At 52.5% G+C, this 19,792-nt stretch overlaps 2 protein-coding genes across 2 annotated transcripts in view; one reads left to right on the top strand and one right to left on the bottom strand.

Annotated features, from left to right (window-relative positions):
• LOC147110844 (uncharacterized) overlaps positions 1–14,803 on the bottom strand; it is a 94,756-nt gene extending 79,953 nt beyond the window's left edge. The window contains exon 1 of the mRNA XM_086001211.1: positions 14,710–14,803. The gene's annotated coding sequence lies outside the window, so the exon portion shown is untranslated. The remainder of the gene's footprint in view (positions 1–14,709) is intronic.
• The window catches only part of LOC147110843 (voltage-dependent calcium channel subunit alpha-2/delta-2-like), a 2,842,873-nt gene that overhangs the window by 2,632,544 nt on the left and 190,537 nt on the right, over positions 1–19,792 (top strand). Inside the window, exon 32 of the mRNA XM_085999971.1 lies at positions 14,037–14,189. Within this exon, the coding sequence (XP_085856097.1) occupies positions 14,037–14,189 (153 nt within the window). The remainder of the gene's footprint in view (positions 1–14,036; positions 14,190–19,792) is intronic.

Below are 19,792 nucleotides of genomic sequence, written 5' to 3'. Positions count from 1 at the left end.
CACACTCTCCCCCCTCTCCACACTCCTCTCCCCCCTCACACTCTCCCCCCTCTCCCTCACACTCTCCCCCCCTTCACTCCCTCCCTCACACTCTCCCCCCCTCTCCCCTCACACTCTCCCCCACTCTACCCCCTCACACTCTCCCCCCACCTCCCTCACACTCTCCCCCCTCTCACCTCACATCTCCTCCCCCCCTCTCCCTCACACTCTCACCCCCCCTCTCCCTCACCACTCTCCCCCACCTCACACTCCTCCCCCCTCACACTCTCCCCCCACCCTCTCCTCACTCCCCCTTCCTCCCCCTCACACTCTCCCCCTCCCCTCACACTCTCCCCCCCTCTCCCTCACACTCTCCCCCCCCCTCTCCCTCACACACTCTCCCCCCCTCTCCCTCACACTCCTCCCCCACTCCCTCACACTCTCCCCCCCCTCCCCTCACCTCTCCTCACACTCCTACCCCCCCTCTCCCTCACACACTCACCCCCCTCTCCTCACTCCCCCTCACACTCCCTCCCCCCCTCTCCCTCACACTCCTCTCCCCCCTCTCCCTCACACTCCCCTCCCCTCACACTCACACCTCCCCTCCCCCCTCTCCCTCACACTCCCCTCCCACCCTCTCCCTCACACTCCCCTCCCCCCCTCTCCCTCACACTCCCCTCTCCCCCTCTCCCTCACACTCCCCTCTCCCCCCCTCACACTCCCCTCTCCCCCCCGCCCAGGCCCGACCGGACTCACCTCAGTAGCACCTGCTGGTGAACAAGGCGGCCCTTTGGACCCCGGTTGGCAGACTCCCGTGTCCGATTGAGATCGGGGACAGCCGTTTAAAAAAAAAGCCAGAGCGGGCTTTCGCGGGCGGGCGGCGCATGCGCGGTCAGTGCCAGCGGCACGAGGCGGCCCGCGGGGAGTAGGCAGGGAAACCCCGCGGGCTAGCGGCCGTTAGCAAGCGGATCACTTCGGGTGGCTATCCCGCGCTCCGGCCCCGACACCGTCAAACCTGAGAGGGGGAAGTAGAGACAGAGAGGGAAGAGGAGAAGGAGAGAGAGGGAAGAGGAGAAGGAGAGAGAGAGAGGGAAGAGAGAGAGAGAGAGAAATTTTTGGAGCTTCAGGCCTGCCGAGCAGCCCCGAGTCCCCCCTGCGCGAGGGTGAGGAGGAGGTGGGGGGGTTGCTAAACACAATATAAAACTCAAATAAATTGTTAATTAATTCCCTAACACATAATTCAAATATTTACCTTAGTTCGCTAACACACAAAGTGTGGGAAAAAAAATCGTGAAAAATTAAGATGGCGGCCACTCACCTCGGTTCAGAAGGATAAGGCCCGCCCACACACGCACCGATTGGTCGACCGGTTCAGGGTCACCGAAGCGTAGGATTGGTCAATCGTCGAGTCTCTCTCTTCCCTCTCTCTCTCCTTCTCCTCTTCCCTCTCTCTCCTTCTCCTCTTCCCTCTCTCTCCTTCTCCTCTTCCCTCTGACCGCGCATGCGCCGCCCGCTCCGCAGCGGCCGTCCATCAGCCGCGCGATACGCGGGGGACCTCAGCTCCGGTCCGTCCCGGCCTCAGAACCCGACCGCGCCTTAAGCGCTAGGCCCCGCACGGCCGCTATCGCAACGGCACCGGACCTCAGGCGCTAGTCAGGGGGAGGGGCCGGAGAGAGGGACAGAGGGGAGTGGGGGAGGGGAGGGGAGGGAGGTGGGGGTGGGTGACGGGAGGGGAGGGGGTGGGGGGAGGGAGGGAGGAGACAGGGGAGGAGGGGGAGGGAGAGGAGGGGAGGGGAGGGAGAGGAGGGGGAGGGAGAGAGGGGGAGGGGAGGGAGGGATAGGACAGGGAGAGGACATGACAGGGAGAGGGGGGACAGACAGGGGCAGGGAGACCAAGCGCCCCAAAATTGCCCTCGCAACGCGGGGCTCCCCAGCTAGTATAGATATATATAGATATATATAGATAGATAGATGTAGATAGATAGATAGATAAGAACACAAGGAGACACAACAGCTTTCATCCAAATTAATTAATTAAATAAATAAAAGCAGCTTTTGGCGAGAGCAGATCTGCCCTGAATTAAAGAAAAAATAAGAGGAAAGCAAAAATTTTTTTAAACAATGAGAATTGTCGTCTATACAGATTTGATGCAAATGAATTAATGAATGTAATCAGTGGCCTGAGCAGGAGTTTTAGTAATTAAATGAAAGCTCGCTCACAGAGAAGAAAATTAAAAATAAAAGATTATTATAAGTTACATTACTATTTAAAAGATTAGAAAATATCTTACAGTAGATGGAAGGAGAGCTGGCTGTCGACAGAGCTGGGATGATAAAGGTGGGACTTTGTCACATGGGAAAAATAGGTGAAGCATAAAAAAGCACATGAAAAAGAAAGCTTTAAAAAATGTTCAAAGCGAGAATTTTTAAAGCATTACAAAATGTTATCCCCATGTTTAAGTTCCTTCATGGCTTTGCCCCTCCCTAGCTCTGTAACCTCCTCTAGCCCTACAACTCTCCTGCCCCTGATTTCTCTGATGCTGGACTTTTGTGCACTCTCCCTCCCTTCACCCCACCATTGGAGGCAGTGCCTTAAGCCGTCTGGGCCTCATGCTGTGGACTTCTCTCCCTACATTAAAGGCACTATATAAATACAAGTTGTTGTTGTTATTGTAACCTCCTCCATCTCTCCATCCCTCTCCTCCTTTAAGACCCTCCTTAAAACCCATTTCTTTGACTTAGCTTTTAGTCACCTCACAGCAATAAGATAATGACCACAAAATCTGTTTTTAGTGATGTTGGTCGGGGGATAAATATTGGTCAGGACACCGGGGGAGCGCCCCTGCTCTTTTTGAAATAGAGTCATGGCATATTTTACAACCACCCGAGAGGGCACACAGGGTTTAACATTTCATCAGAATGATGTATATATACACGTATACTGGAATCATAGAATCTTACAGCACAGAAGGAGGCCATTCAGCCCATTATGCCAGTGCCGGCTCTCTGAAAGAGCTACATGCAAGAAATAATACATATATTACCAGGTATATTATTTTATAACTACAATCTATGTATATGATAGAGCATGTAATATCAGATACTATAATATCAAATCTATTCATTGTATAGATGCTGTCATAATGGATTATACTGGCAAGAACAGGTTAGTGGAGTGGGCAGACAGGTGGCTGATGCAGTTCAATGCACAGAAATGTGAAGTAGTATATTTTGGGGAAAAGCATATAGAAAGAAAGTATAACCTTAATAATATGACTCTTAACAGAGTGGAGAGACAGATATAAGGCTGCAGATATATATATCCTTAAAAGTGGGAGTGACAACAACAACTTGCATTCATTTGGTGTCTTTAACATAATAAAATATCCCACGGCGCTTCATAGGATTAGACAAAAAAATTGACACCGGGGAGATTAAGCGCAAGATACCATTTTCGCGAAGTAAATCAGCCAGCAACTTGTGGCGATTCACAATTCACGAGGTATCTCGTCCTCACTACAAGTTGCTTCCGATTTGTGCATTAATAACAGCGAGCGTCATTCACATGCATTACTTTTTCAGCAAAATCCGGGCCCAGGGCTTTTTCACTGGAACAGAGAAGGTTAGGGGGGAATCTAATATAGGTTTTCAAAACTTTGAAAGCTTTTCAGAATATGAAAGATTTTGAGAGGGTAAGGAGTGAAAGATTGATTTCGCTGGTTGGTGAATCGCTCATGAGGGGGTACAGACTGAGGATTATCACTTCAAGAACAAAGCGGGAAATTGGAAGAAGCTTTTTAACACAGCGAGTTAGAACAGGGAATGCTTTACCATTGAGTCAGAGATTATAACATTTAAAGGGGAATTGGATAAAAAAAACAAGAAAATAGAAAATGGGATTAACGTAGTTAGAGCCAGTTGAAGAGCTAGCCCTGGCACAGACATGATGGGCTGAATGGCCTCCTCCTCAGTTTTAATTTGTATGTAAGTACCATCACGTGCTGCCTGCATGTGCTTACCCCCCCACCCCTGCTCTGTTTCTACCACTTTGTTCCCCTCCTCTCCTGAAAGCATTGACTGAGGAATAATTCAACAGGTGCCAGGTGCCCTCTGATACCTCACTCAAACACTCCATTCAACTGCAAGTTGAATCATAACTGAGCCCAATCTTTTGATTTGAACACCAGGATGAGAATTTTAAAATCGAGGCACAGACCAATCCTGGGGCCCACTGATCTATTTGGCTCAGTTGCTCATTAATTAGCAGAGCTGTCAGGAATCCCTGCTTTGTGTATACATTATACATGCCACTGAGAATTGAATAATTAGTTGAAGATGGTGCTCTCTAGGGTAGTGCTGTGGTGAAAGATTGTGGTTGGAGATATAACTCTGCGTCCTGATTCCCACACCTACAGCTTGAATTAATCTCGTGCCTTTAATGCAGTGAACAGCCAGGGCACTTCACAGTGGCAGAAACCAGACCAGGAGCAGCAGTGGGAGAAGAATTGGCAGAGTTAGCTGTGTTCTGATTTTGAACTCTGAGCTGGCCAGGTGGTGTCCTGCACATTCCTAATAATTACAGGAAGTGACCTAGATGGCATAGTTGAAAATGAGGGTTCAGAGAAGGTTACAAAGGTAGGGTAGGACAAGGTCACAAATTTTGAATACAATGGGGCAGAAATTCCTCCCCAAATGCGTGAGTACGGAAGGGGTACTCACGCGTCTGGCCGGAGGAAATGCCGGTTTTCAGCATGCACAGCGCATGCGCTGAAAACCGGCATTTCCTCTCCTCTAACCCAAGAGGTGAAGAGGCTAGCGCGTGCGCTGTAGGGGGCAGTGCGTGCGTCTTGGATTTCCTCTGTTTTGGGGGATTTGCGCATGTGTAAAGGCCTCCGGTCTTTACGCTTGTAAAAAAACACACGTATGTGGCGACACGCCACCATTGGACATAATCCGCTCACGGCGGCACGGACAGTTTACGCAGGCGCACTGCCGGCAGCAGCCGCCCCCAGCCGCGGGCCCTTTCCTCCGGCAACTTGTTTCCCACAGGGACAGGCTGCCGGGAGCACTTCCTGTCTGGGGAGTATTTAAGTGGATGCGCGGGCTTTTCCAGTTTCCCTTTGCCATGATGTAGATTAAAGCAGTTGTGTTTCACCAACTCTGGTGTCGACTCCCACGTTTGCCGCGGTATCTCAACACTGGTGACCCCGACGCTCAGGACGAATCCTAAGCTAGCATGGCGGATACAAACGCAGTCACGGTTAAACTACCGGACTTTTGGGAGAACCTGGCCGAGGCCTGGTTCGTTCAAGCCGAGTCCAGATTCCGGCTGAGAAGCATTACAGTCGACGCCACGAAGTATGACTACCTTGTCGCCTCTCTCACCTACGCCACAGTCCCCAAGGTTTGGGCAGCGCTGCAGGATCCACCAGTGGAAGGCAAGTACGAACATCTGAAGGCCGCGCTTCTTAAAAAATTTCAGGCGCCCTCTTACCAGCGCAACTGCCAACTCCTCGACCTTCCCGGCCTTGGTGACGCTTCACCGTCGGATCTGCTTTCCCACATGCTGTCCCTCTCGGACGACAAAAACCCCGGCGCCCTCTTTCGCACGCTTTTCATTCGGCAGCTCCCCGCCAGCATCCGCCCGCTCATTGTGGAGTCTGGCTCCACGGACCTGAATGAGATAGTCGAAAAGGCCGACCGGCTGCTCTCCGCGCAGACCGCCCGTGACGTCGCGCCCGACCTCACGGCAACGACCACGCCGACTTCCTATGTGCCCACGGCCTCCTTGTCGACATTCCGAGGCACCGCCTCGTCGACATCAACACTATGGCCCCCATCCCTGGCGCATTCACCCCGGCCCGTTCGGCCGGCCTGACAACCTACTGCCTTGCCAGAGCCACGGACGACTACTCGGCACTTCTAGCCAAGTTTCCCGCCCTCACTAACCCGACCTTTTCGGCCAATGCCGCCAAACACGGTGTGGAGTACTATATCCCCACCACCGGCCCCCCGGTCTCTGCCCACGCCCGCAGACTCAACCCGGCCAAGCTGGAAATCGCGCGGGCCGAGTTCACCACCATGGAGCAACTCGGCATCATCCGCCGCTCCAGCAGCCCTTGGGCCTCGCCCCTCCACATCGCCCCCAAGCCCGGCGGAGGCTGGCGCCCCTGCGGGGACTACCGCCGCCTCAACGACGCCACCACCCCCGACCGATACCCGGTGCCGCACATCCATGACCTCTCGGCCCGACTGGCCGGACGAACCGTCTTTTCCAAGGTCGACCTGGTGCGCGGTTACCACCAAGTCCCCGTACACCCCGCGGACATCCCCAAAACGGCCATCATCACCCCATTCGGCCTGTTCGAGTTCCTGAGAATGCCTTTCGGCCTCAAGAATGCAGCCCAGGCTTTCCAGCGCCTTATGGACTCAGTCCTCCGGGACCTGAACTTCCTATTCGTCTATCTAGACGACATTCTCGTGGCCAGCTCCTCCCAACAGGAACACCTCGAACACCTTCGCATCCTGTTCGGGCGCCTAGCCCAACACAGGCTCATCCTCAGCCCGGCGAAGTGCCAATTCGGCCTAGCCGAGATCGATTTTCTCGGCCACCACATCACCCATGCTGGGGCCGTCCCCCTGCCCAACAAGGTGCAGGCCGTCCAGCAATTCCCCGCCCCAAAACCATCAAGGGCCTCCAGGAGTTCCTCGGGATGGTGAACTTCTACAACAGGTTCATCCCCAGAGCAGCAGCCCTCATGAAGCCCCTATCCGACTCCCTCCAAGGTAAATCCGGCAAGATGGCCATAGCCTGGTCCACTGACACGTCAGCCGCCTTCGACGCCACCAAAAACGCGCTCGCCGACACCACCCTGCTCACGCACCCGAGGGCCGATGCCCGGGTCGCGCTCACCACCAACGCCTCCGACCACGCGGTCGGAGCCGTGTTCGAACAGTGGGTCAATGGCGCGTGGCAGCCACTTGCCTTCTACAGCTGCCAACTGCGCCCCCCGGAGGTCAAATACTCTACTTTCGACCGCGAGCTCCTCGCGCTCCACCTGTCGGTCCGCCATTTCAGGTTCCTCCTGGAGGGCCGTCCCTTTACCGCGTACGTGGACCACAAGCCGCTCACATATGCGATGGCCAAGCACACCGAACCCTGGTCCGCTAGGCAGCAACGCCAGCTTGCGGCCACGGACACCCAGCACGTCTCCGGTAGAGACAACGTTGTCGCCGACTGCCTTTCCCGTCCCGCCATCTGCGTGAATCACCTCGCGGTCGACTACGCGCAACTAGCAGCGGCCCAGCTCACGGACCCAGACCTCCTCTCGGCGGCTACGCCTAGCCAAGGTCACGCACGGGCCCGAAGCCACGGCAGTCACTTGCGACATCTCACTCAGCCAACCCAGGCCGGTCGTCCCTGCAACCTGGCGCCGCCACATCTTCGACGTGCTCCACGGGCTCTCCCATCCGGGTTCCCGCGCATCCGTCAAACTCCTCTCCCAGCGCTTCGTCTGGTGCGGCCTCAGCAAAGATGTTCGGACTTGGGCCACCTCCTGCCTCGCCTGCCAACGGGCTAAGGTACAGCTGCACACAAAAGCACCCCTGGGAGACTTCGAGGTCCCCAGCCGCCGCTTCGACCACGTACACGTCGACATCGTCGGTCCTCTGCCGCCATCGCAAGGCCAAACTTATCTCCTCACGATGGTTGACCGCTACACACGCTGGCCTGAGGCAGTGCCGCTGACCTCCACCACCACAGCCGACATCGCCAGGGCGTTCGTTAACACTTGGGTCGCGAGGTTTGGTGTACCGGCCGACAAAACCTCCGACAGAGGCGCCCAGTTTACCTCCGAACTCTGGACGGCCACAACACGCAACCTCGGGGTGACGCTCCACCGAACCACGGCGTACCACCCGCAGGCCAACGGGCTTTGTGAATGCTTCCACAGGTCACTCAAGGCCTCACTCCGTGCCGGCCTGCAGGACAGTACCTGGACTGACCGCCTACCGTGGGTGCTACTAGGCCTACGCACCGCGGTCAAGGAAGACCTCCAGTCCTCAGCAGCGGAGTTAGTCTACGGACAACCGCTGCGCGTACCAGGCGAATTCCTCCCGGAGGCTACCACGCCTTGGTCGGCCAAACAGCAGCGGCTCAGTTTGCCGCGGTATCTCAACACGTAAGTATTTATTTTAACAGGTAATTGGTGTTTTAGTGCAATTTAGGAATTTTTTTCCCACAGGTTTATTATTTTAAAGAATCTACAATAAGGTAAGTTTAGTTTTAGACCGTTTTTATTAAAAATTTATTTTTTTCAAAAAAAAAAATTATTGTTTAAATTTTTTTTTTAACTTATTTATACTTAATTTAATGATTGGGATGTTTTTTTAAATTTTATTTAAAGTTTAAGTAGTGTTTTGGGGTGCAGTACTTCTCATGAGTTTGACAGTTCTTACTCTCAAACTTATGAATGAAGTTTCCCCTCGCCTGATTGGCTGAACAGTGCTCACCTGATCCCAGCCGGCACATCGCACTAACTACGCCACTGGGTCAGGTTAGCACAACGCGCCGACATCAGAACCGGGCCACTGACAGGAAATCCACTGCGGGCCAGGTTTCAGATGTCGGCGCGCCGGGTAAGTGCACATTGGGGGCTTGCACGCGCGGCAAGCCCCCGACACCAAGTTCTGGGCCAGTGTGTTGGGGCAGGTGTGCAAGGACAGGGCTAATAGGTGAGTGGGACTTGGGTGCAGGATAGGAGGAAGGTGGCGGAGTCTTGGCCAAGGTGAAGTTTGCTTAAGGTGGAGATGGGGAGAATGTTGGCGAAGTCAAGTCTGGGAGAGATGAAGGTGTGTGTGAGGGTTTCAGTGGGAGAGATGAAGGTGTGTGTGAGGGTTTCAGTGGGAGAGATGAAGGTGTGTGTGAGGGTTTCAGTGGGAGAGATGAAGGTGTGTGTGAGGGTTTCAGTGGGAGAGATGAAGGTGTGTGTGAGGGTTTCAGTGGGAGAGATGAAGATGTGTGTGAGGGTTTCAGTGGTGGTGAAGCAGGACTGGACAACTACTCAGGGTTTATATACAGGTGTGGTCACTGCTGGTACTACAGTATACAGGAGCTGTAAAAAGTAGTTCTCCCCTTAAAGGTACATACATTACAATTCCTCCCCTTTTAGATTAACAGTACCATAACACTCATTTAACAATTAAATATCAAACTAATTACAATTAACACTTTTAACATGCAACATTAGCTGAAAATAGTCTATTTATAAATTCAGTCTTTGGGGTGGCTTCCTGATACTTTCTGGATAGCGCCTTTCCCGAGTGTCTTGCTCTTGGTGCGAAGGCGATTCTGGCCCCCTGTCGTCGGTTGGTTCATCAGCTTCCGATGCTACTGTTTCTGGGGTAGATGCGACCTGTACGTCGGGTTCATCACCAGGTACGTATGGACGAGGCATGGGGTTGACTTGTTCCTGTGACTCTAGGATCTGGTCAGCATGGCGTCTCACGATGCTCTCCCCAACGTCCACTGTGTACATTAGTGGGCCCTGCCATGTGCATATCGTTCCTGGCTGCCATTTTTCTGTTCGGTAGTCACGGGCCAAGACTGGTTGCCCTACATTGAAGCTCCTTGTTGGCTTCTCATGGATGTGCTGCAATTGCTTACTCTCAACATCTCTTCGTACATTTGGTCTGAGCAAATCCAGGCGAGATCTTAACCTTTGCTAAAGGAACATCATGGCTGGGGCCTGGTTGGTGACTGCATGTGTCGCATTCCGGTAGGCGAACAGGAAATTGTCCACCTTGTGCTGCAGCGGAATGATGTCATTGCACATAGCCTTTATTGCCTTCTTAAAGGTTTGTACGAACCTCTCAGCCAATCCATTTGTGGCTGGATGATACGGGGCGGATGTGTAATGCCTTACCCCATTCCTTTTCATAAATCTTCGAAACTCTTCGGACACAAACTGTGGTCCGTTATCAGAGCAAATCTGCTCTGGCAAGCCGTTCCTGGCAAAAATGGTCCATAGGACTGCAATAGTTTTCTCCGTGGTGGTGGAGGACATTTTGATCACCTCAGGCCATTTCGAGTGTGCATCCACGGCTATTAAAAACATTGAGTCCATGAATGGACCAGCAAAATCAATATGCACCCGTTGCCATGAAGATGAGGGCCATGCCCATGGTTGTAGAGGGGCATGTGGTGGTGCATTTTGGACCTTCTGGCATCCTGAGCAGCTCTTTGTCAGGTCCTCGATTTGCTGATCGATCCCCGGCCACCACACATAAGCCCTAGCAAGGCTTTTCATTTTCACCCCTCCCAGATGACCTTCGTGAAGCTCATTGAGCACTCTCTCCCTTAACTTGGGTGGAATTACCACTCGGGATCCACACATCAAGGTCCCCTGGCATACTGACAGCTGTTCTCTTCTGAATGAGAATGCTGGCAACAGTGAGTCGCCATGTGCTGGCCATCCCTTCACCGTCAAATCATATACCCGAGACAGTGTCGGGTCATTTCGGGTCCCCTTCTCTATACCAGCGTTAGTTACTGGCAAGTATTCAATTATAGTCGAATGAAATATTTCAAAAGGATCCAGTGCTGGTGCTTCCTCCGCAGTAGGCAGTGGCAGGCGTGTTAGCCCATCAGCGTTTCCATGCTGTTTCGTGCCCGTATACTCGATTTCATATTGGTGCGCCCCTAGAAAAAGGGACCATCTTTGTAGCCGTTGCGCAGTCGTCACCGGAACGCCCTTCTTTGGATTAAAGATGGAGACAAGTGGTTGGTGGTCAGTCAGCAAGGTGAACTTCTGCCCGTGCAGATAGTGATTGAACTTTTTCACTCCCCACACTAGGCTGAGGGCCTCCCTGTCAATCTGGGCATAGTTACGCTCGGCTGAGGTTAGTGATCGTGACGCAAAGGCTATTGGCCTCTCTGAGCCGTCCGAGAATTTGTGCGACAGCACCGCTCCAATGCCGTAGGGTGATGCATCACATGCCAACCGAATTGGTAATGCCGGGTTGTAATGGGCCAATACCTCTTTCGATGTGATTAGTGTTTTGCTCTTCTGGAAAGCTCATCTACATTCGTCACTCCACTTCCATGGCACCCCAGTTTGCAGTAGAGTGTTCAGTGGGTGTAGTATTGTAGACAAATTTGGCAAGAACCTATGGCAGCAGTTTACCAGCCCGAGGAACGACCTCAGTTGTGACACATTTTCTGGCGCTGGAGCCTTGACTACTGCCTCAATCTTCTCTGTGGACTTATGTAACCCCTCTTTATCGATAACGTGGCCACAATACGAGATCTGTTTTCTAAAAAACTCGCATTTGGGGCGGTTAGCTCAGAGCCCATATTCCTGCAATCTAGTGAGCATCTGCTCCAGGTTGGCAAGGTGATCACTGTCATTTTCGCCCGTGACCAGGATGTCATCCAAATAACACTGGGTCCCTGGGATCTCTTGCAGGACTTGTTCCATTGCCCTCTGCCAAATAGCCGGAGCTGATGCTACCCCGAATACCAGCCGGTTGTATTGGTAGAGACCTTTATGGGTGTTGATTGTGAGGTATTTTTTTTATGCTTCTTCTACCTCCATTTGCAGATACGCCTGGGCCAGATCAATCTTAGTGAAGCGTTTCCCTCCAGGTAGCGAGGCGAAAATATCTTCAATCCGCGGAAGTGGATATTGTACGGTGTGAAGGATCGGGTTCACTGTTACCTTAAAGTCCCCACAGATGCGAACCTTCCTTGGTCCCCCAGGTGTGCTGCTCAACGACTTTTTCATCACCGGGCTGATGGGTGTAGCCCACTCGCTCCAGTCTACCTTGGACAGTACACCTGAACATTCCAGACTCTCCAGCTCTGCTTCGACGGCTGGGCGGATCGCATAAGGTACCGGTCTGGCCGTAAAAAATTTTGGGCTTGCATTTTCTTCAATTTTAATCATCGCTGTCATGCCTTTTAGTGTTCCGAGTCCTTGCTGGAACACTTCTTTCGTGTCAGTTAGGATCTTTGACAGTCGCCCAGGTGTGACGTCGTCATCCTTTTTGTCAGCCGCAGTCAGTGCCTATATGGAATGCCAATCTAGCTGTATCTTCCGGATCCATTCACGTCCTAGTAGTGGTGGTCCTCCATCTGGCAATACATATAGGTCCATTTTTGGTGTTTCCTTGCCGTTATATATAAAACGTTCACCCTTATTTTTCCTTTGGGGTAGACTTTTTGCCCCAGGTACGTCTTCAAGACAATCTTTGTATCTCTCAAGGGTATATGTGAGAATAGCCGCTTGTAGTCCCTTCGGTTTATGACTGTTAGGGCTGATCCTGTGTCCAATTCCATTTTCACTTGGACTCCTGCTATCTTGAGCGTGACCCAGATAGTTTGGTGATCCTCCGTTTTGATCACATTATGTAGTTTCAGACAACCCAGCTCCTTGCTTCCGGAGTCTGTATCACTCTTCTGTTTGTCTGAACTACTCTCCGTCACCTTATGTACCTTCTTGTACTTCTCCTGTGGAGATTTCTTGCTGCTGGTTTTCTTTCCCGACCTGCAGACTCTTGCTATGTGTCCTACTTTTCCACACTGTCTGCACACTTTGTCCTTGAACCAGCAATCATTATGGTCGTGTGTTGTTCTGCCGCAGCGATAGCACTTCACTGTTCCGTATGACATTTCATTTGTGCCATATTCTTGCGGTCTCCGTTGTATCTCTGCAGTGCCCCGTGCTGCTGCTTCATGTGATACTGCAATGCTGAAAGCCTTGTCCAGCGTAAGATCCTTTTCTGATAGAAGCCGTTTCTGGGTTCCTTCACTTTGAAGCCCACACACAAACTTGTCCCTTACAGTATCTGCTAGTCCCGTTCCAAACTGGCAGTGTTTCGATAGCTTGCGCAGTTCCGTTAAATACTCAGCATTACTTTCATCTTTATGCTGGTTCCTTTTGTGAAACTTAAATCTTTCTGCTATCAGCAGCAGTGTGGGGTTTAAGTGGTCCTGTAGGATTGACACTGTTTTCAGAATCCTTTTCTACTGGCTTCTCTGGGGTTACTAGGTTTCGTAGTAAGCCATACGTTTTTGCACCCATTGAATTCAACAATACCAGCACTTTCTTGTCATCTGGCACTTCATTCGCCTTCCAGTATACTTCTATGCGTTCGACATATGTCGTCCAATCTTCGACTTCATTGTCGAACGCTGTGATGCTGCCACTCGTCGGCATTTTTGGGTGTGGTTAGACTGGCTTAAAATGGCGTCTCCCACGCTGCTGCCAACGCCGCTCTCGGCGGTCCTTGTGGCAAATGGCAGCGCCTCGCGTTTTCCTGCGCGCCTCTCTCCCCCGTTGATGCTGCTCGGCCCTTGAACACCAGCTGCGCTCTGCTCTCTCTCGTCTCTCTCCCCCGTTGACGCCGCTCGGTCCTGAACACCGGCTGCGCCCTGTGCGCTCTGCCCTCTCTCTCTCCCCCGTCGACGCTGCTCGGCCTTTTTCTGTGCCGCCCGGTCGGGCTCTAGCCCATCGCTGTCCAGGAAGGGTCTGCGCAGTACCTGTTGCCAGCCCGTTTCGCTGGACCACCGTGACTGGAAAGCCAAGCCCGGCTCTCGATAGCCTCCCCTGCGATGCTCAAATCTACGCTGGATGACTGGGTGGTTGCCCGTGGTCGACGCCCGTGCTTCTGGACTCGACCTTCCACTCTTCTCCAGGAGCGAATCCCTGGGACGTGATGCAGAGTTGCAGGTAGGTTCGAACTTGCTCATCGCCACTGTTAGATCCGTGTATCTTAATGTTGTGTCCTTCAATAATCAGACAATGACTGCAGGGAACGATTCAACAGGTGTTTACTGAATGAGGGTTACTCTAGAACGAACTGTACAGATCACTACTCAGGGTTTATATACAGGTGTGGTCACTGCCGGTACTACAGTATACAGGAGCTGTAAAAAGTAGTTCTCCCCTTAAAGGTACATACATTACAAGACGAGTTATCAGATAGTGGCAATCATGGAGTCAACAGTCATGCAGAAAAGGCTCCTAAATGTGCTTTGTTTTTGATTATTTCTCCAGATTGGTATGTTCTTCAGTGAGCTGGACCCCAGTTTGATGAATGCACTCTACAACGCTTCATTCTACACAAGAAAGGAATCCTATGACTATCAGTCCGTGTGTGGTCCACCACCTAATACTGACACAGGAGCTGCTCCTAGATCCATCTTTATTGTAAGTTTACACATGCTGTAAGCAACCCAGCTGTGCCTTTCTCATTTTCTTTCAAAACTTTTGTTTATTAGTTTAAAAAATTTTGGAGATGGGGGAGAAAAAGTCTCTTTAATTGGGCGGTAGGAAGCAGGAGGTCATATGATGAAGCCTCCAGGAATATGTGCAGAGTTGATAACCCAAGGAGGTCTTGGGGCCCACAGCAGAGGAACACCAGTTACGTGGGCCCTTGCAGCCGTGAGCTTTTCTGTGTTTCTACGATTGCGCAGAAACATGACAGGATGACATTGATCAGCCGGCACACGCACTAATTGCACACATTCTGCAGGGCCATGCAGTCACTTTCCATTACAAAACGTGATCTCAGTCTCTGAAGGACCCGTGGTTCCACGTAATAGGAACCTAAAGATCAGTGAAAGAAGGGATGAGAGCAAAATCCAGAATAGATAGAAATATAAAGATAACGGCACAGAAATTCGTGTCGGGGGCTTCCCACGGGTGCAAGCCCCTGACCTACACTTACCTAGCGTGCCGGCAGTTGAAGCCTGGGCCTGCGTGGATTTCCTGTCTGTGGCCCGGTTCAGCTCCCGGCGCGCTGTGCTTGCGTGATCCAGCGGCGTACTTAGTGCGATGCGTCGGCTGGGATCACGTGAGCACTGGGCAACCAATCGGAGGATGCAAAAGTTCATTCATGAGTTTGACAGAACTGTCAAACTCATGAAAACTCCGGGCACCCAAAACCGTACTTAAACTTGAAATAAATTTTTTTTTAAATCACACTATTTAAATGAACTATAAATAACTTTCAATAACTATTTTAAACAATAACTTAAATTTTTGAAAAAAATTATTTTATAAAAAATCGGGGCTAAAAATACACTTACCTTACTGTAAAGTCTTTAAAAATAATAAACCTGTGGGGAAAAAAATTCTAATTTTAATTAATAGACCACGTACCTTTTAAAATTAAGTCCTTACGTCTACTTTTTTAAAGTGTAAAAAGTGGAGGCCTTCACGCACGGGCAAACCTGGAAAAAAAAAGGAAGTTCAACACGCACGCGCAGACTCCTGCACGCACGCGTTCGACCTCTGAACCCCTTGGTTCAGAGGATCGGAAATGCCGGTTTCCCGCGCATGCGCTGTGCATGCAGAAAATCGGCAATTCCATCGGTCCCACACGTGAGTACACGGTGCTTACTCGCGCGTTGGGACACTAATTTCTGGGCTAACGTAAATACTCAGGCGACATAATAATAAAATACCCAACACAAATAAAGCAGGAGCAATGAAAATAAGAGGCTATTAAAACTCCTGAATAGCAATGTACAGTGCATCAACAACAAGGTGGAGGAATTGGGGGCAATAATTAAAACTGAGGAAATAGATGTAATAGCGAGAACAGAAAGATGGCTATAGACAGGACAGGATTGGCAGTTAAATGTTGCAGTGTAGGAATTAACGAATTCCAACAAATAACGGAGATCGACACAAGAGAACAACTAAACAGGTCTTTACTCAACGGAGATGCCACGAGCACTGCCTGGGCAGCCCCGTGGTTTGCGATGTGACGTCATCGCGTTTGCCCGCGTTTTCCCGTGCTCTTAAAGGGGCCACGCCCCATACATGCAAACTCTATATACAAAACACAGTAATGCCTAACACAATGGTACAGGTTTAGGCTGGTGTTAGAACATCGTTAAAGAGAATTATATACAGTTAGCCAGAGTCATTCAGTGGTTCTGCCACATGCGCCCCCCCCAGAATTCGCTTTAACAGACAAAGTCAAACGGGGAGGGGGTCTGATGAGCCTGTCAGAATGACTCCTGTACTCTCGAGGCGGAGGCTGCTGGTCGGCTGGTGGTCTGGCGGGCGGTCACACTCGGTCTGCCGTAACGACGATGGGTGGCCGACCCTGTCTCAGCAGTTGTGCTGTCTCGACGGGGTGGTCGAGGTCTAAATGTGCTGGCTTTAAGCGGTCGACCGAAATGTGGTCCGGTTTACCACCGACATCTACCGTGAAGGTTTTGTCCCCTGCTTCCAACACGTGGAAGGGACCGGTATATGGGGCCTTGAGCGGATCCCTATGTGCGTCATGGTGAATAAAAACGTATTCAGCCTTGTGAAGATCCGTGGGAACGTGTGACCTCTGCAGCCTGTGGTGCGAAGTGGGCACTGGTGCGAAACATCTGGCCGCCTCTTGGTGACTAGCAAGCTGGGCAGACGTGGACCATGGCTCCGTCGATGTTGGTAGGAAGTCCGATGGGACTCGCAGCGGCTGACCATACACAAGCTCCACTGATGAAGAGTGAAGGTCTTCTTTGGGGGCCGAGCGAAGGCCCAACAGGACCCAAGGTAGCTTGTCTGCCCATCCAGCGTCCTGGAGGCTGGCCCTCAGGGCGGCTTTCATTGACCGGTGGAAGCGTTCGCAGAGGCCATTCGCCTGTGGGTGGTAGGCTGTGGTGCGGTGTAATTTGACACCAAGTCCTTGGGCCACTGCATTCCAGAGTTCGGAGGAAAACTGCGGTCCCCTGTCTGACGAAATATCTGCGGGCACTCTGAAACGGGCGATCCAGGAGGAAATGAACGCCCTGGCCACGTCCGCCGAAGTAGTGGATGACAGGGGGACTGCCTCCGGCCATCTGGTGGTGCGGTCAACCATGGTCAGGATGTGTGAAAAACCATGGGAGGGTGGGAGTGGTCCTACCAGGTCCACGTTGACATGGTCAAAACGTCGCTCCAGAACTGTGAAGGTGGCCAACGGAGCTTTGATGTGGCACTGTACCTTGGCCTTTTGGCAGACCACACAGGTGTTGGCCCAGTCGCGGACATCTTTATGCATGCCATGCCATACAAATTTCGCTGACATCAGTTTCTGAGAGGCCTTCATTCCTGGGTGTGACAACCCATGTATGGCGTCGAACACTTTGCGGTGCCAGACGACCGGCACGACAGGGCGAGGATCCTGTACGGAGACGTCACACAACAGCGTAGGACCTGCCGAATGGAACTTGACGTCGGCCAACTGGAGGCCAGTGATGGCCGTTCTGTAAGCTTGGACTTCCGAGTCTGTGGCTTGGTCCGCTGCCATGAGGGCGTAGTCAATGCCCAAATGAACCGTATTGATGATCGCGCGGGAGAGGCAGTCTGCCACCAGGTTGTCCTTACCGGCCACGTGCTGTATATCCGTGGTGAATTCGGATATGTAGGTCAGTTGACGCTGCTGTCGGGCTGACCACGGTTCGACGGTCTTGGCCATTGCAAAGGTTAGCGGCTTATGGTCCACAAAGGCGGTGAAAGGACGTCCTTCCAGTAGGAACTGAAAATGGCGGATGGCCAGAAAAAGATGAGCAACTCCCGGTCGAATGTGCTGTATGCTCTCTCGTTCTGCCGTAGTTGACGGCTGAAGAATGCCAACGGCTGCCACGTCCCGTTCACCCACTGCTGTTGCACGGCACCGACTGCATAGTCCGACGCGTCGGTGGTGAGGACGATGGTGGCTCCTGGCAGCAGGTGCACCAGCATAGTCGCGTTGGCTAAGGCGCTTTTGGTGTCGGCGAATGCTCGGGCCATGTCATCCATCCAGTCTACCGGGTTCTTGCCAGTCTTGCCCTTGAGGGCCTCATACAGGGGCTGCATGAGTTGTGCCGCCTTAGGCACGAAACGGTGGTAAAAGTTTACCATGCCTAGGAATTCCTGCAGGGCCTTTACGTTCTGCGGGCGTGGAAAGGATGTCACCGCCTCTACTTTCGAAGGTAAAGGAACCGCTCCCTCTGAGGTGATGCGATGCCCCAGGAAGTCAATTTGGTGCAGGCCAAACTGACACTTGGCCGGGTTGATAATCAGGCCGTGTTGGCTGAGGCGTCGAAAAAGGATGCGTAGGTGACAGGTATGTTCTTCCTTAGCAGGACTGGCAATTAGAATATCATCCAGGTAGACGAAGAGGAACTTGAGGTCCCGCAGCACGGAGTCCATCAGGCGTTGGAAAGCCTGGGCGGCGTTCTTTAAACCAAACGGCATTCGTAAAAACTTGAAGAGGCCGAATGGGGTGATGACTGCGGTCTTCTGGACGTCTTGTGGATGAACTGGGACCTGGTGGTAGCCGCGGACGAGGTCGACTTTTGAGAACACGGTGTTCCCTGCCAAATGGGCAGAGAAATCCTGTATGTGGGGGATCGGGTACCGATCAGGAGTGGTGGCGTCGTTGAGGCGTCGGTAGTCACCGCATGGCCGCCATCCGCCGCCAGGCTTCGGGAGGATATGGAGGGGTGAAGACCAGGGGCTATTCGACCGGCGAATAATCCCTAACCATTCCATGGTTGCGAACTCCGCCTTTGCGATCGCCAGCTTGCCAGGTTCCAGGCGCCAGGCCCGCGCGTAGACCGGGGAGCCGTTGGTGGTGATGTGGTGTTCCACACCATGTTTCGTGGCTGTGGAGGAGAACGTGGGTCTTGCCAGGTCGGGGAATTCGCCGAGCAGGCGAGCGAACTCATCAGGAGTCGGGAACGCACAGGAGACGGTGCGTGACGTAGTGTTACTGCGGTAACACGGAAGAGAATTAAAAGTTGCTGCGTTGATCAGCCGCCGGTTCCTAATGTCGACCAGGAGGCTGTTGGCGCACAGGAAATCCGTGCCGAGGAGGGGCTGGGAAACTGTGGCCATAACAAACTCCCAGTGAAAACGTTGCCCCCCGAGGCACACCTCCACTCGCCGTCTGCCGAAGGTCCGAATTGTTCCGCCATTGGCCGCTTCAAGGGTGGGGCCATGATTCCCCGTCTGCACATTGAGGGCGGACGTGGGTAAAATGCTGCACTGCGCCCCGGTGTCGCACAGAAAACGACGACCGGAGAGAGTATCAGTGATGAACAGCAATTTTCCCACGTTGCCGATCGCCATCGCGGCTGCGGGGTGCCCGTTAGACCCGTTCCTCGGTGGTCGCAGTGTCAGTTGTTGTTTGTTTTTTTTGGGAAAACTGCAGGGAGGGCGGCAGCAGTTCACCTTCGCGCCAAACTGCGCGTGGTAGAAACACAGCCCAGCAGGCTGATGAGCTGGGGCGGTGTCTGCAGGGGATGGGTGCCTCGTGGCGGCGCAGTACTGCCGAGTTACAGCGAAAATTTTGTCAGCCTCCGCAGCGAGTGTTGCGCAGTCTTCTATTTCAGATCTGGCCAGGGCAGCTTGTACCTGTTCAGGCAGTTGGCTGAGGAAAATCTCGCGGAAGAGGAAACATTCCCGTTCTGAGCCCAGGAGTGTGACCATTTGGCTCATCAACTCTGAAGGCTTGGAGTCCCCGAGCCCGGGCATAGCGAGTAATCGACGGGCACACTCCGATTTTGTGAGCCCGAAAACCTGAAGTAACCGCGCTTTGAGGGTTTCATACTTGCGCTCCGTTGGGGGGTTTTCGAGGAGGCTGACGATCCGAGAGGCGGTAGAGCTGTCGAGTGCGGAGACCACATAAAGGTACTTGGTCTGATCCGCATCGATGTTCCTCAGGGCGAACTGGGCCTCGACCTGAATAAACCACGAGGGCGCTTGTTGCTCCCAGAACTGCGGTAGCTTTAGCGAAACGGCGTTTGCTTCCATGCTGTGCTCTTCTTATGTGAAAACGTTCA

The sequence above is a fragment of the Somniosus microcephalus genome, chromosome 11 (genome assembly GCF_052327205.1).
Source record: "Somniosus microcephalus isolate GS21.2 chromosome 11, FLI_Smic_1.0, whole genome shotgun sequence".
NCBI classification, from domain to species: Eukaryota; Metazoa; Chordata; class Chondrichthyes; order Squaliformes; family Somniosidae; genus Somniosus; species Somniosus microcephalus.
This window is presented reverse-complemented; position numbering and strand designations above follow the sequence as displayed.